The sequence below is a fragment of the Phocoena phocoena genome, chromosome 1 (assembly GCF_963924675.1).
Source record: "Phocoena phocoena chromosome 1, mPhoPho1.1, whole genome shotgun sequence".
NCBI classification, from domain to species: domain Eukaryota; kingdom Metazoa; phylum Chordata; class Mammalia; order Artiodactyla; family Phocoenidae; genus Phocoena; species Phocoena phocoena.
In genome coordinates this window covers 79,189,434-79,206,230 of record NC_089219.1, presented here as the reverse complement: position 1 = coordinate 79,206,230, position 16,797 = coordinate 79,189,434, and the positions used below count along the sequence as shown (strand labels likewise).

The 16,797-nt window shown below is 42.0% G+C and overlaps 1 protein-coding gene across 1 annotated transcript in view; it reads right to left on the bottom strand.

The window, feature by feature from the left end:
* LRRC8C (leucine rich repeat containing 8 VRAC subunit C) overlaps nt 1-16,797 on the bottom strand; it is an 87,387-nt gene that overhangs the window by 20,111 nt on the left and 50,479 nt on the right. The window contains exon 2 of the mRNA XM_065880217.1: nt 9,587-9,728. Coding sequence (XP_065736289.1) covers nt 9,587-9,724 — 138 coding nt within the window. The 5' untranslated portion in view covers nt 9,725-9,728. The remainder of the gene's footprint in view (nt 1-9,586; nt 9,729-16,797) is intronic.

The window sequence follows — 16,797 nt, the reverse complement described above, 5'->3', positions numbered from 1 at the left end:
TATTTGGTGTTCTAGGACACGTGGAATTAGTTTAAAACATCTACACTTTCCACATGGCAGCTCTTTGAGCATCTCCTGTCTGTTCTCATAGTCCCATCAATCTTCTCAACTTTAGGCTATATATACCTTCAAGCAGGTCTCATATAAGGGTTTTTGGTCTCTCTTTTATGCTGGTCACAATCTCTTAAGTTATGATGTAAAATACCCAGAAATTAGCACAGTATCTCTGTAATTCAAAGGTCTCAGTCCCTTTCCACAGCCGTTAAATGCTCACTGTACATTAGCACATGCCAAAAATGTCTCATCCACTTTTCCTCACTCACTCATCCCTTCATTCCACAGAATGAACTCTGGTGAGCACTTACACATGACCCACAGGACTGCTATTGTCTTTCATTCTGGGGATGCGGGAATGAACCCTACAGACGAGGCCTGGCCTTATAAAGTTTCTATTCCTAACAATTAGAGGTAATTCTTCCAATTAGAGTTTTGTTTTTGAAACAGAGGGATGCTAAATCTTAGAGCTAACAATTTACCCACTTGTGAAATCTAGAGTTAGGAAATTTCCTGCTTGTGAAATAGAATATTTTCACAGAGATTTATAAATTTACAACTGGAAAAGGGATGAGAATTAGACGGAGCTTCTGAAGAAATTAGTTCATATAGTCAAAGTGTTTTGTTGTGTGTGAGGTGGGATTGGGGACCCTCGGGGCAGAGGGCTGAACTCTCCATATTTCTCAAGGTACAGTATGTTATCAGGTCCTGCAAAGCCCCTCCCTCCCCATCTCCTTCATCTCCTCTTCCTCCTCTCTGTTTCTTTTCTTTCCTTTTATCACCTTACACCACTCTATTCCTCTTCACCACCATAAGTGAGCACTCTTCAAATAAATTTTGGTATATGTTCACCAAGTTGCTTTTTCTTAAAAAAAAATCTAACTAGAATTTTCTTAATATTGCTTTGATTTTATAAACTAATTTGTGAGGACTGAACATCTTTGTAATATCAAGTTTGTGCCATCCAAAGACATACAATGTCTTTCCATTTATTCAAATTGTCTTATATGTCATTGACTAGGCATTTAAAAGTTTTTAAGTTCTTGTGTATTTTTTTTTTTTTTTTTTTTACTTTATAAACTTATTTATTTATTTTTGGCCGCGTTGGGTCTTTGTTGCTGTGCGTGGGCTTTCGCTACTTGCGGTGCGCGGGCTTCTCACTGCGGTGGCTTCTCTTGTTGCGGAGCGTGGGCTCTAGGTGCACGGGCTTCAGTAGTTGGGGTGCGCAGGCTCAGTAGTTGTGGCCTGTGGGCTCTAGAGCGCAGGCTCAGTAGCTGTGGCACACAGGCTTAGTTGCTCCACGGCATGTGGGATCTTCTCAGACCAGGGCTCGAACCCGTGTCCCCTACATCGGCAGGCGGACTCTCAACCACTGCGCCACCAGGGAAGCCCTTTGCGTATTCTTGATTAGCTTAATTCCTAGATATCTGATAGTTTTTGTTGCCATTCTGAGTGGTATCTTATTTTTTGTTAAACCTTTTAATTGGTATGTATCTTTCTAGTTGGGAGTGTTTCATTTCATAGTTTAAAAATTAGACACAAAACAAGAACACTAGATTTAAAGAAAAACTATATGAAGGCCAGATGTCCCAAAACAATAGGAATTATAAAATAATAAAAATGCAGGATTTTACAAGAAAACAGTAGTATAGGGGACAAAGGGGCAGCGCTCATTATTTATATTAAATAGAAGACTCCAGATATAACCTAGAAACTTACTAGCCTTGTAATTAAAATGTAGTGCCAGTGTTGGCCTAATCCTTAGCACAGGGTCACTGTATGGCTGGGAGGATCCAGATGTGGTCAGTGTTCTCAGTGAAATGGGAAAGAAGGGCCTTGGAGAGGAACCAAGCGAGGACAGAAGAATTCAAGTGGATCTGTTCGCCTGATAGGATGAGAGGATCGGGGAGGGTCTCCAAATCAGGGGTCCTGATTAGAAATACAAGATTATCTCCCTCCATATCATGATAAACCCAATTAATAGAGATTTTTAAACATGGATTTTGGTTATTTACAGTACAGGATCCACAACAGAGACTAAATATACAGTAAATCTCATTTGCTTCACATAGGAAAAAAATCCAGTACTCTGTCAGTGCTTTATTATTTGAGGGAAAAAATGTATTATTAAACAATCAATGGCAACATGGTCATAACAATCCATAATAGTGAAATAAAAGGAAATGTTCCCCATTCACTGACTGGCATTGGACGGCATCCGATGACCTAAGAAAAGCATTTAGATTCATGTCCTGTGTTAAACCCAAGCAAGTGAGGTGAAAGGCACTCATATATTATTCTTGTGGCCAGGAATTCACTGCACATTAAGTTGTCAAGGTGATAGATGACAAGAAATAAAGTTCTAGGGAAGAAAAAAGTATCAGTTTGAATAAACCACCATAACAAGGAAGTCCTAACTGAGGCATATTTTTGTTACTAGATGTAACAGGGATTCTGAAGTAGTGTTTCTCTCACAGCATCTACCACCATCCCTACAGAGATGCGAAAGGTTTTCTTTAAAATTATGTTCACCATCAAATGATTTTTGTTTCATATTCCCCAAAGACTGAAGTAGAATATTGACATGTCGTGGGTACACAGAAACTTTATAAAACATATCGTAGATGAGGTCTTCATTTTAAGCCTACCCATTGGTGCTATCTGCTGTTTCATTAGCATTCTGAATTTCACCTTAAACAATAGGCTAATCTAAGTACGAATTTCTGAGTCTCCATCTGTAAATTCAGATCTGGCAAGAGAAAAAGATCTACTAGAGATCCCGGTTAGTATGGGACAGAGGACTGGGGGAGAGAGGTATTATAGAAGCAAGGATTCAGGGCACATTATCAAAATGAACTACTCTGAAATCCCTCTGCGGTCTATAATTTTTACCACCTGTGCTTTCCAGTGAACTGCCTGTGAGCATTATCGGCTGAAGGCCATGTGCCATGGCGTTGATGCTGATGGTTCTAAATCAGAGAAGCAGTTGAGTATGTACCAAAAATAAAAGTGGGGATTAACTCCAACCAAGCAGCTCAGATGCACCAAACTCTTGTCCAGTGTGATCCTGCTGGTGCCAGCCAGTTTGCTCCTGGCGACTGGCTTAGTCCACAAAGATTTTTTTTTTTTTTGTAGGTGGTTTCAAGTCATTGAAATCATTCCCTTGGCTTCCCCCCCCCACCCCAATTCAGAAAGCAGGAAATGTCTTTCCTGTGTAGCAGTCACAGAGCAGTCCCCTAGGGTTTTCAGGGGGCTTGTCTTCCAGTTCCTGCTTCTGGTTTCTAACTGTTAACTCTATATTTGGTAATGGCCTGACGATGGGCTGTTTTGGATTTGGTCATAATAAGATAACCTGGAGTCATGGAGCAGAGATCTAAAGCAATCTTATTTTTCCAGGAAGCAACGTGTTGACCTTTCAGGATTTCGTCTATTTTATTGAGTGTTTTGAGTAGTTGAATAATGTTGTTTATTTATAGCACAAGATTGGGTGTTTATGCTATGGGTCCTTGAGGGTCTGTGACTGTACAGAAATAGGATACATACACTCTCCTGGTTTACAATGAGTTTATATTTGTTTCTTTGTTTCTTTCTGATGTAATCTAAGGAATGCTCTTTATGCATGCTCTTATCCCATGGCAGCCTTGAAAATAGCTACTTGCTCAGAAACGAATAAATATTTGTCAGATGAGTAAGACAAGTGTTGATTTTAATCCTTTTACATCAGGGCAAGAAAGAATCAACATCCCATTGATAGTCAGTCGATAACTTCCTCCTACCCCCAGTATCTTTAAAGCTACATAGTGTTAAACCTATATGCACGCAATCTTTTAGGAATAAAGAGATAATGAAATAGTGTTTGCCATTGGAAGAAGCCATTTAGAAAATAGTCAAAAACGATTGGATTCCTATTTTGCCACCAGAGTGCTCTTCTAACCCTACTTAGATTTTGCTTTGTCGTGTTTTCAAACCCCAAGCGTTAACTTGTTTTGTAAGGAAGATCAGAATGACTGCACTTTCATTTCACAAAAGGAAAATCAAGGCATAAAAACATATTTTGATTATTGTAAGATCACCTTGGAAGTGGGAAAGGATTTTGAGCTTCACAGAGAACCAATTTCAGAGGATTATCATAAGGAGCTAAAATAAGGGATTAAATTCTCCCCCTTGGAAACATTACTTTCATTTGTAATATGAATACTGAGTGGTTTTACTTTCTTTAGTAATTTATATCTTATTTCTTGTCTCTTCAATGTTCACTATAGGTTGGAAGTTTTTTTTTTTTTAATAGCAGGTGTATAGTGAATAATCTTTTAGAGAATCTAAGCTGTAATTCAGAAAATCAGTTCTTTTTATAACTTTCTATTTTCTCTTTTAGTCATTTTGCACTTGTTTTTATACTTAAAATCCTGTTTTACGAGCCAAAATTTGGCCACAGGATCTGTGCAACTGTAATGATTCCATAATATCCCACAGCAGGGTGCACAGGGGTGAAAGCCGCATGCTGGAGAACTGACCTGAGATCTGAACCCTCGCTGCATCCCTCTTGGCTTTGGGGGCATTACGTAATCTTTCAGATGAGAATTCTCACCTGAAAGATGGGACTAATCTACTCCCCAAGGGTCCTTCTGGGAGCTAAATAAAGTACATAGGGATTCTACACACAGGTAGCACAGGTTCCTTACCAGTATCACTCAATGCGAGTGCTATTAGCATCCTGGATTCTGTGGGAATGCCCCACCCAGTGCAGGATGCCCCCGAAAATGCCATGAGGACCCATAATGAGGGCTTTGTGAAATGATCACACTAAATCTATTGCTTATACTGATTTTTTCTTCCATTCCTCTTTTTAAAAAATGTATATTTTGGCTTTGTATACTCATTCTTTGAGAATTAGCTCAAATTCACCTCCTCAAGTCCCTAACTTCCAGTAGCTGAGATGACATCATATTTAATGCTCTTGAAATCTATCACCATAAAGGCGCTTACACACCAAACGGCACTGCTTCTGTACTTGTACAGTCTGTAGACTATTAGCAGTCTGACGGCAGGGGCTGTACCGTATTTCTCTTTCAGCGTTTCGAGCACCCCACATAATGCCTGACATATCTCGGGTGCTTAGGGATGTTTGTTGAACAAATGGTCCATCCCATATGAATTCTGAGCCTGGTAACCTTCATATTCTGATGGAATCTTCCTTTGGGGTATTTCACATTTTTTAGAATCTTGACATCTCAGACTACACTTCCTGTACCCAGTCAACTGGCGTCCATATTCTTCTTAAAGGCTGTAAGGATAAAACAGGCCTGTGTATGAAGTGTCCAGATTTAAAGGCTGTAAGGATAAAACAGGCCTGTGTGTGAAGTGTCCAGATTAGGTCACCCATATGAGGAGCAGGTACTAAGCGTGCTGGGCAGGGTGCTAAGTGGGATGCTTCTGTGCGGCAGAGAGACGTGACGGGGGCTGTGCTCCAGGAAGAGGGTTCTGACCAGGGCTCAGGAAGAGATGCTTAAGTTGTTCTTGAATCCCCTTCTGAACTCACTGTGGCCACATCCCTAAATGATGTTCATCATAGACATTTTCATAGGTCCCCACTACCATTTTCATTTATTTTGTTCCAAGTTAGCTACTAGTTCTTATAGATACTCTGTGTGGTTTCTCTTTTCTGCATTTCATCCTGCTATGAAATAAGTAAACAGGAGAAACGACTACATACTCCAATATAAAATTAAGAATTAAAGAAAAAGAAAAGGAGAAACGACTCCTTTGCTTGTTCATAAGCAGGTCCTGTGGCAGTGCTGGTGCTGTGCGTGGTACAGTAATAAAGACAGACATAGAGTCCTCCTGCAGATCTATGTCAGCTCCCTCTGCTATTTCCCAAACTCGCCACTCCAAATTCGCCCTTCTCTACTACCTGCCTTGTTGCCACGTCCCGCTACCTCTTACCTCACAATCTCTCAGCAGATGTGTCCCTTACTATTTCACAGAAGCTACAAGGCACACACTCCCACCTTACTGTGCCTCTCCTCTCCTGCAATAAAATGCATCTGTAGCCATCATTACTATTCTTGTGGAAGGTACACCCTCCACCCAAATCAAGGGTAATCCCACCCGGATCCTGGATCCATCACATCCTTCCTCCTGAAGATGACCATTCTTCTCTTACCCTGAACTACTGGGTCTTATATCCAACTGCTTACTTCTCCACTTGGATATCTAACATATTTCAAACTCAACATGCTCAAAAACAAACTTTTTCCAAGTGGCTCAGGCCCCAAAATCTTAAGAGTCATTCTTGATTTCTCTTTTTCTCTCATACATATCACTCACGCTCAGTTCAATCTTCCAGCAAGTCTTAATGTTTTTTCCTTCAAAATATATCCAGAACCACGGCTTCAGTCCTGGTCCAAGCCATCTGATTCATATCTTCCCTGGATTATTGCACTAGCCTTCTCAGTAATCTCCCTGCTTCAGCTCTTGCCCGCCCCCCCATACTGTATTCTCAACACCTAGAGTGGTCTTGTCAAAACCTAAGTCAGATAATGCCAACCCTCCAAACATGTCCCACCTTTGTCAGAGCAAGGACAAAACCTTTACAGTGGCCTCCAGGCCCTACATGATCCAGCAGCTGTTACCTCTCAGGCCTCATTCTTCTACCACTCTTCTCCTCACTCTGCTGTAGCCCACTGGCCACCTGGCTTTTCCCTCAACATGCGAGGAATACCCATGCTTCAGGCCTGCGACATCACCAGGGGTCTTCCTAGGATCATCTCAACGTTCAAACTTATAGTATTATCATAAACCTCATTTGGTACCAGAATCATTGGAAAGAAACAGGATTGGAGTCACAGCTTGTCAGCCAGGCAGCATCAGACTCTCTCCCTTTGGGGGAATCTTCACAACTGCCTGTGTGGTGGTCCACACCGCTGCCCAGGAGCTAGTCTCTCCCTAAGCTTCTCCACGATCATCTCAGATGCAAGAAAAAGAGATCCACTGTAGGCAGATTCCGAATTTACTCTGGCTTCGATGCCTTATGCTCCAAAGGAGCCAATAGCTCTTGTAACTCAATAGATACACCTTCCATGTATCAAGGGACATGCCCAGTTACAAGTGTCACCACAGTCACAGAAATCCCATCTATGGCTTCCTACCAGGCGCTTATCATTCTCCCAGCCCAGATGCAGTTGACCAATCAGCAGCCATTTATGTCATAAGCAATGTTGCCTAGTAACACAGTTAACATTCTACCTTTATCAGGCTCCCAGGGAAGCTGAGCTAGAAAGCTGAGAAAGCCAAATGTCAAATTCTCCTGCAGAAGGGGAGGGGTCCTGTGACTGCTTTGTTCATCGTGTCTCTTACTCTTTCTGTTCCCTCTGTCTGGATGGCTCCTCCCGGGACATCTGCAGTTCCCTCCTCAAAAGTCACCTCCCAGTGAGGCCACCCTATTTGAGAACCACAACTCCTAATCTCACCTGCTGTGATCTCCTACCATCCTCGTGTGCTTTATTTTCTTTTTCATTGTCCTTATTACCTTCTAACATATATAATTTACCAACTGATTTTGCTTATTTTGCTTGTTTTTTCCCCCCACAGAATTTAAGTTCTTTAAGGCTGGGATATTTGTCTTTTATTTCTTTCCTCCTGCACTGATAATGCTTGGCCCCTAGAACAGTGCCTGGCACACAGTAGATTCTTCAACAACTATTTGTTTTATTTATGAATGAATTAATGCCCTTTCTCTCTTTCAGACTCTAGTTTTTCATTGGCATCCTTTTTTTTGGTGGGGGGAGGAGGGCGAGATAGTCTCAGCCCACAAATAAAAAGCAGCATGGTGTTAGGGATTAAGGATAGGGACTTTGGGGCCAAACTGCTTGGACTTCAATAAGGGTTTTGCTACTCACCTTGGAAGTTTCTCTAATCTCTCTGTGCCTTAGTTTTGCATCTATAAACGGGGATAATAATAGTATATACTAGCGTTGGCATGAGGATGAAATGATTTAAAACATGTGTAAAGTGTTCAGAAGAGTGCCTGACACGTAGGAAGCACTAGATGCTAACTATCATTAAAATCAACATTAAAAAGGTCTTTATTTCTCCTCTGCACCACTTCTAGCTATTTCCCTCTCTCCTGGCTCTCCTTCCTCTCAGATGATCTACTTGAAAGTTCCATAAGCCTTTAACTCCCATTCACTTTTCCGACCAGTGACACTAAGATTTCTAATGCCCTAGTTGCTGCTTTTCTCCCCTTAGCCCGTGAGTTAGTTGAACTACCTGCCATCACCGACCACACCTGAGCCCCTCCTCTCTCTTGGTTTCCCCCCGTCCTTATGGCTGCCCCTCCTCAGCCTTCTCCAGAGGAGTCTCCTTTTCATTCATTCACTCTTCACTGTTATTCCTGACATCATCTCACCAACCACACTCTCCTGGGGTGACTCCATTCCCAGGCATGGCTTCAACTCTCATGCTGATGACACCCAAAGGGTGTCAGTCCTAATGACTGTTTCCTAGAGACGTCGTGTCCTTTCTCACATCCATGACTTGGAGCTTTCCTTCCTCTTCCTGGCACTTTCTTCCTCCCCAGCTCCCTTTTCCTGACTGGTTCTCAAGTTTTAATACAACCATTTCTCTTGTTCCTCTCCTTTGGACTCGCATAGAGCTTTTCAGAAGCCTCTAGCACAGTATAGCCTTTTCTGTTGTCTCTTTATTTAGTTTCCTCCTAGAAATGAACTGCTTATAGGTATATATGTCCTCAAAGTATGGTGCCTGATACATAGGTTTGCAAAAAAATCTGGATTCAATATATGAATATACAGTATCTATATAGAACAAATTATGATTCAGTTACAATTTAATTCAGAACTAAGCATTGGGTTAAGATAATATCTCATCAAAATGTCAGTCCTTCCAGAAAATCTTATCGGGGTAAATATAAGAGATAAAAACATTCCATTTTAACAATATAAATGCACTCTGGCTATACATAATATATTTTGCTATATTCTATATTTTGCTGTGGATATAAAACCAACTTTGAAAGATAAAGGGCTCCCTTTGATGTTTGTGACATCAAATATCACTTGACTATAGTCAACTGCTCTTTGAGCTCAGTTAAATCTTACAAGTACCATATTTACCTAATTAGGAAAGTTTAGGAAATCAGGCTTCAGGCTCCCTGCCATGATTACAAACACCATGCATAAGTACAGAAGAGCAACTAATATATACATAGTTAAAAATCACACACTCTTTTTAAAGAGGTTTCAACGGCTTAGTGTCTTGCTCTGGCTCTGGTTTTTTTTTTTTTTTTTTTCGGTACGCGGGCCTCTCACTGTTGTGGCCTCTCCCGTTGCGGAGCACAGGCTCCGGACACGCAGGCTCAGCGGCCATGGCTCACGGGCCCAGCCACTCCGCGGCATGTGGGATCTTACCGGACCGGGGCACGAACCCGCGTCCCCTGCATCGGCAGGCGGACTCTCAACCACTGCGCCACCAGGGAAGCCCCTGGCTCTGTTTTGACATGAGTCTAGGGACCTACCTGCAGAGTGCATCCGAACACACCGATCATCAGCATGGCCACGGACAAGTAGTCGGTAAATACATCCCACCATGGCTTCAGAACCCGGAAGGCAGGCTGCTGCTCAGAGAACTGCCGGAACTCTGTCACCGGAATCATGTTTCTGAGAAAAGAGAGATTACTGGTGAATTAATTTATCTTTATGCACAACATACTGCATTGTTAACAGCATTTGAAATTCTGCTTCAACTCGTCGGATTCAGTGGTCTGAATCAGTCCAGGAGCTGTCACAGCACCTCAGAGTTTTAACAAGCCATTGAGAAATCCACCAGTTGAGGAAATAAGGAGCCCCATGTCGAAAAAGCAAGTACCTTTGCTAACTCTTGGCTAACCAGTGGGTGCCCTTTAGCTCCACGTGGACCAGAAAGAGCATGACCAGAGCCACCCGTTATTTCCTGGTGTCTCCCTTCCCCTAAACAGAACACAAAGATGCCAGAAAGAGCAGAGCCCATCCTTTAAAATGTGTTTGCTATTTATCTTATCATCTTGGGTTTTTGCTTCAAACTATTTTTTTAAGTGTATCCTCAGCATTGGTTTGTATTAATTATTTACTAAGCCCTATTTGTAAAGCCTTTTGCTTGCTCCCTGGGGAAGGCAAACGACTTTGCCACTGGTCCTTTTCTTGTAAAAGGGACAATCTCATTTTGGGGAGGAGGTGTTGGGGAGAACTTCAATTTTTTTTTTTGCCCTCCCTCTTTTTTTGGTTCCTGTGCTTTTGACTTGATTTTTTTTTCTCTATTTCCTAAATTTCACTGTGAACCTCAAACTTATCCTCTGAGAAAACAGTTTTCTCTGGAAACACCTAACTCTAGCTAAATGACAGAGGATAAATGAATAGGGTGCACTGAGGCTCTGGGAAAAGGGGAAAAGAGACACATCCTTTTCTTAGCCTGCGTTGTCCTTTCTTATGGCTCAGTCCCACTGCCTGTATTATGATCTGAGACTTGAAGGTAACCATCCAGCTACTGGGAGAAGGAATATTCTTTCCTTATCTCATGGCAAGGAATAAGGGCCAAAAAGACAGTTTCTCTCCCTTTTGCCATCTTTGGATCCAATAATCTTGCTCTTTACACCTGCCCTTGTTATTTAGTCTGATTAAAGGCAGGGAAAGGCTATATTTGGTGCTCATTCTTCCAAGCCTTTTTGTTTCCTGGATCTTCTCTTCCCTAATAGTGAATTAAAGGCTGTACAATAAACAGCCTAAAGAAAACCACAGCCTCTTCTTTGAGTTCACTGCTGTTTATCTTTGGAAACTATTATAATGTGTTCCATTCCATCTCACTGCTTTATCTGACTTTTCCTTAAGCAGTCTTCCTTAACACAACATTGAAAATTCAACCGCTTGGTGCTGCTTTCACCTATGACCTACCTACTTGACATCTTTGCAGCATTTGATATGATTGCCTCATTTTATTGAAACACAACTTTCCTTTTCTTTTTTTTTTAATGTTTATTTATTTTTGGCTGCGCCAGGTCTTAGTTGTGGCACTCGGGCTTTTCGTTGTTGTGGAATGAGGACTTCTTAGTTGTGGCATGCAAACTCTTAGTTGCAGCATGCACGCGGGAGATCTAGTTCTCCAACCAGAGATGGAACCAGGGTCCCCTGCATTGGGAGTACGGAGTCCTACCCACTGGACCACCATGAAAAGTCCCAAAACACAACTTTCTTAACTCTACTTTGTTACCACCACTGGGCTGGAAGTTTCTTGAAGGGGGAAAACCTATATGTTATGCATATGTGTGTTCTCAAAACATATGTTGCAGGCAAGCCACCCAAGCTAAATAAAAAACTTCACTTATTCCTAGTGTTATTAGCATTTCAGACTAGTCCAAAGTTTGATTTTCCTGACCTTTCACGACCTTTTTCTTCTCAATGGATCATTATAATCTCATGGCCCCAAATGTTTTCTCGTCACAGCTATCCAGTGGCGGTCACAGACAGGCACGAACTCATCTTAACTTCCACATTCTGCCTAGAAGCTACTGTCTTGTTCTGTTTTGCACCCCTACCACTTACCACAGTGCCTGGAAAACAAGGGGCCCTGAACAACTGTCTGTTAAATTGATGGGTGAATTCAGATGCTTGCTCATGGAGCAATGCTCACTCAATCGATTGGGGGGGACCCTAGCCAGCTACAGTGACAGCACTAACAAGTATGGTACCTGTGCTGTAGTCTACATCCTTTGATAGATTTAGTTATTGTCTCCTTCATGATAAGTTCCTGTACACCTTGGAGGGAATTGGGCTTGTTCTTTGAAGCAAGGAACAATTTCAGGAATAAAATATACCAATGTGTATTTTATTGAGAGCTTTGTTCTCAAACTTTTTGACCTCAGGATCCTTTCATGTTCTAAAATGTAGTGAGGAGGACCTCAAAGAGCACTTTTTAGGTGGGTGATACCTATCAATACTGGCCACATGAGAAATTAAAACCAAGAAATTTCAAAAATATATATTAATTCACTTAAAAATAACAAAACCATTATAAGTTAACATAAATTGTTATTATAAAAAATAACTATATTCTCCAACACAAAAACAATTAATGAGAATAATGGCATTGTTTTACATTTTTGCAAATCTCTTTAAAAGCTGGCTTAATAGAATATAGCTGGATTCTCATATCTGCTTCTTCAATCTGCTGAGTTTTTTTTTTTTTTTTTTTGCTGTACGTGGGCCTCTCACTGCTGTGGCCTCTCCCGTTGCGAGCACAGGCTCCGGACGCGCAGGCTCAGCGGCCATGGCCCACGGGCCCAGCCGCTCCGCGGCATGTGGGATCCTCCCAGACCGGGGCACAAACCCGTGTCCTCTGTATCAGCAGGTGGACTCTCAACCACTGCGTCACCAGGGAAGACCGAGATATGTTGTTTTGAGTGAAATTTATGAATCAAATATATATGCAGTTAGCAAAGGGAGGACTTTCTTAACAGACTTTTTATATAATTGGGGATATTAACTTTTGATAACATATCAAACTAACTTGGTTAGTTGCAATATGGAATCTGAAAACTATATCAATGAACTTTTCAAGCTCCTTGATGTTAAAACTCATTCGTCAGGGAGGACCTTCAAGATGGTGGAGAAGTAAGACATGGAGATCACCTTCCTCCCCACAACTACATCAAAAATACAACTACATGTGGAACCACTCCTATAGAACACCTACTGAACGCTGGCAGAAGACCTCAGACTTCCCAAAAGGCAAGAAACTCCACAAGTACCTGGGTACGGAAAAAGAAAAAAGGAAAAACAGAGACAAAAGAATAGGGACAGGACCTGCACCAGTGGGAAGGAGCTGTGAAGGAGGAAAGGTTTCCACACACTAGGAAGCCCCTTCGCGGGCGGAGACTGCGGGTGGCGGAGGGGGACAGCTTCGGAGCCACGGAGGAGAGCACAGCAACAGGGGTGCGGAAGGCAAAGCGAAGAGATTCCCGCACAGAGGATCGGTGCCAACCGGCACTCACCAGCCCGAGAGGCTTGTCTGCTCACCCGCCAGGGCGGGCGGGGCTGGGAGCTGAGGCTCGGGCTTCGGTCGGAGCGCAGGGAGAGGACTGGGGTTGGCGGTGTGAACACAGCCTGCAGGGGGTTAGTGCGCTACGGCTAGCAGGGAGGAAGTCCGGGAGAAAGTCTGGACTTACGGAAGAGGCAGGAGACCATTGTTTCAGGGTTCGCGAGGAGAGGGAATTAAAAGCGCCACTTAAAGGCGCTCCAGACACGGGCGCGAGCCGCGGCAATCAGCTGGGACCCCACAGACGGGCATGAGATGCTAAGGTTGCTGCTGCTGCCACCAAGAAGCCTGTGTGCAAGCACAGGTCACTCTCCCCACCTCCCCTCCCGGGAGCCTGTGCAGCCTGCCACTGCAGGGTTAGTGATCCAGGGACAACTTCCCCGGGAGAACACATGGCGCGCCTCAGGCTGGTGCAACGTCACAGTGGCCTCTGCCGCCGCAGGCTCGCCCCGCACCCATACCCCTCCCTCTCCCCTGGCCTGAATGAGCCAGAGCCCCCGAATCAGCGGCTCCTTTAACCCCATCCTGTCTTGAGTGAAGAACAGACGCCCTCAGGCGACCTACACGCAGAGGTGGGGCCAAATCCAAAGCTGAGCCCCAGGAGCTGTGCGAACAAAGAAGAGAAAGGGAAATCTCTCCCAGCAGCCTCAGGAGTGGCGGATTAAATCTCCACAATCAGCTTCATGTACCCTGCCTCTGTGGAATACCTGAATAGATAACGAATCATCCCAAATTGAGGCGGTGGACTTTGGGAGCAACTGTAGACTCGGGGTTTGCTGTCTGCACTCTTTCTAATTTTTATGTTTATCTCAGTATAGATTTTAGCACTTGTTATCATTACTGGATTTGTTTATTGGTTTGGTTGCTCTCTTCTTTTCTTTTTTATTATTTATTTAAATAATTTTTTTCATCTATTATTATTCTCTTTTTCATTCTTTTTTTCTCCCTTTTTTCTGAGCCGTGTGCCTGACAGGGTCTTGGTGCTCTCACCTGGTGTCAGGCCTGAGCCTCTGAGGTGGGAGAGCTGAGTTAATGACACTGGACCACCAGTGACCTCCCAGCGCCACGTAATATAAATCAGGGAGAGCTCTCCCAGAGATCTCCATCTCAATGCTAAGACCCAGCTCCACCCAACTGCCAGCAAGCGCCAGTGTTTGATGCCCCATGCCAATCAACTAGCAAGACAGGAACACAACCCTGCCCGTTAGCAGAGAGGCTGCCTAAGGTCATACTAAGTTCACAGACACCCCAAAACACACCACCGGATGCGGCCCTGCCCACAAGAAAGACAAGATCCAGCCCCACCCACCAGAGCAGAGGCACCAGTCCCCTCCACCAGGAAGCCTACACAAGCCACTGAATCAACGTCAGCCACTGGGGGCAGACACCAAAAACAACGGAAACTAGGAACCTGCACCTGCGAAAAGGAGACCCCAAACACAAGAAATTAAACAAAATGAGAAAACAGAGAAATATGCAGCAGATGAAGGAGCAAGGTAAAAACCCACCAGAGCCAACAAATGAAGAGGAAATAGGCAGGCTACCTGAAAAAGAATTCAGAATAATGGTAGTAAAGATGATCCAAAATCTTGGAAATAGAATAGAGAAAATACAAGAAATGTTTAACAAGGACCTAGAAGAACTAAAGAGCAAACAAACAATGATGAACAACACAATAAATGAAATTAAAAATTCTTTAGAAAAATCAATAACAGAATAACTGAGGCAGAAAAACGGATATGTGACCTGGAAAATAAAACAGTGGAAATACCCACCCCAGAGCAGAATAAAGAAAAAAGAATGAAAAGAATTGAGAAGAGTCTCAGAACTCTGGGACAACATTAAATGCACCAACATTCAAATTATAGGGGTCTCAGAAGAAGAAGAGAAAAAGAAAGGGTCTGAGAAAATATTTGAAGAGATTATGGTTGAAAACTTCCCTAACATGGGAAAGGAAATAGTCAATCAAGCCCAGGAAGGGCAGAGAGTCCCATACAGGATAAACACAAAGAGAAACATAAAAAGACACATATTAATCAAACTATCAAAAATTAAATAAAAGAAAAAATATTAAAAGCAGCAAGGGAAAAGCAGAAAATAACATACAGGGGAAACCCCATAAGGTTAACAGCTGATCTTTCAGCAGAAACTCTGCAAGCTAGAAGGGAGTGGCAGGACATATTTAAAGTGATGAAAGGGAAAAACCTACAACCAAGATTACTCTACCCAGCAAGGATCTCATTCAGATTCAATGGAGAAATTAAAACCTTTACAGACAAGCAAAAGCTAAGAGAATTCAGCACCACCAAACCAGTTTTACAACAAATGCTAAAGGAACTTCTCTAAGCGGGAAACACAAGAGAAGGAAGAGACATACAAAAACAAACGCAAAACAATTAAGACAATGGTAATAGGAACATACAAATTGATAATTACTTAAATGTAAATGGATTAAATGCTGCAACCAAACGACACAGACTGGCTGAATGGATGCAAAAACAAGACCCGTATATATGCTGTCTACAAGAGACCCACTTCAGACCTAGGGACACATACAGACTGAAAGTGAGGGGATGGAAAAAGATATTCCATGCAAATGGAAATCAGAAGAAAGCTGGAGTAGCAATTCTTGTATCAGACAAAATAGACTTTAAGATAAAGACTATTACAAGAGACAAAGAAGGACACTACATAATGATCAAGGGATCAATCCAGAAGAAGATATAACAATGGTAAATATTTATGCACCCACATAGGAGCACCACAATACATAAGGCAAATGCTAACAGCCATAAAAGGGGAAATTGACAGTAACACAATCATAATAGGGAACTTTAACACTCCACTTTCACCAATGGACAGATCATCCAAAATGGAAATAAATATGGAAACATAAGCTTTAAATAATACATTAAACAAGATGGACTTAATTGATATTTATAGGACATTCCATCCAAAAACAACCGAATAAACTTTCTTCTCAAGTGCTCATGGAACATTCTCCAGGATAGATCATATCTTGAGTCACAAATCAAGCCTTGGTAAATTTAAGAAAATTGAAATTGTATCAAGTATCTTTTCTGACCACAATGCTGTGAGACTAGATATCAATTACAGGAAAAAACTGTAAAAAATACAAACACATGGAGGCTAAACAATATGCTACTAATAACCAAGAGATCACTGAAGAAATTAAAGAGGAAATCAAAAAACACCTCGAAACAAATGACAATGAAAACATGATGACTCAAAACCTATGCAATGCAGCAAAAGCAGTTCTAAGAGGTAAGTTTAGAGCAAAACAATCCTACCTCAAGAAACAAGAAACATCTCAAATCAACAACCTAACCTTACACCTAAAGCAATCAGAGAAAGAAGAAGAGAAGAAAACCAAAGTTAGCAGAAGGAAAGAAATCATAAAGATAAGATCAGAAATAAATGAAACAGAAATGAAGGAAGCAATAGCAAAGATCAGTAAAACTAAAAGCTGGTTCTTTGAGAAGATAAACAAAATTGATAAACCATTAGCCAGACTTACCAAGAAAAAAAAGCGAGAAAACTCAAATCAACAGAATTAGAAATGAAAAAGGAGAAGTAAAAACTGACACTGCAGAAATACAAAGGATCATGAGATATTACTATAAGCAACTATATGCCAATAAA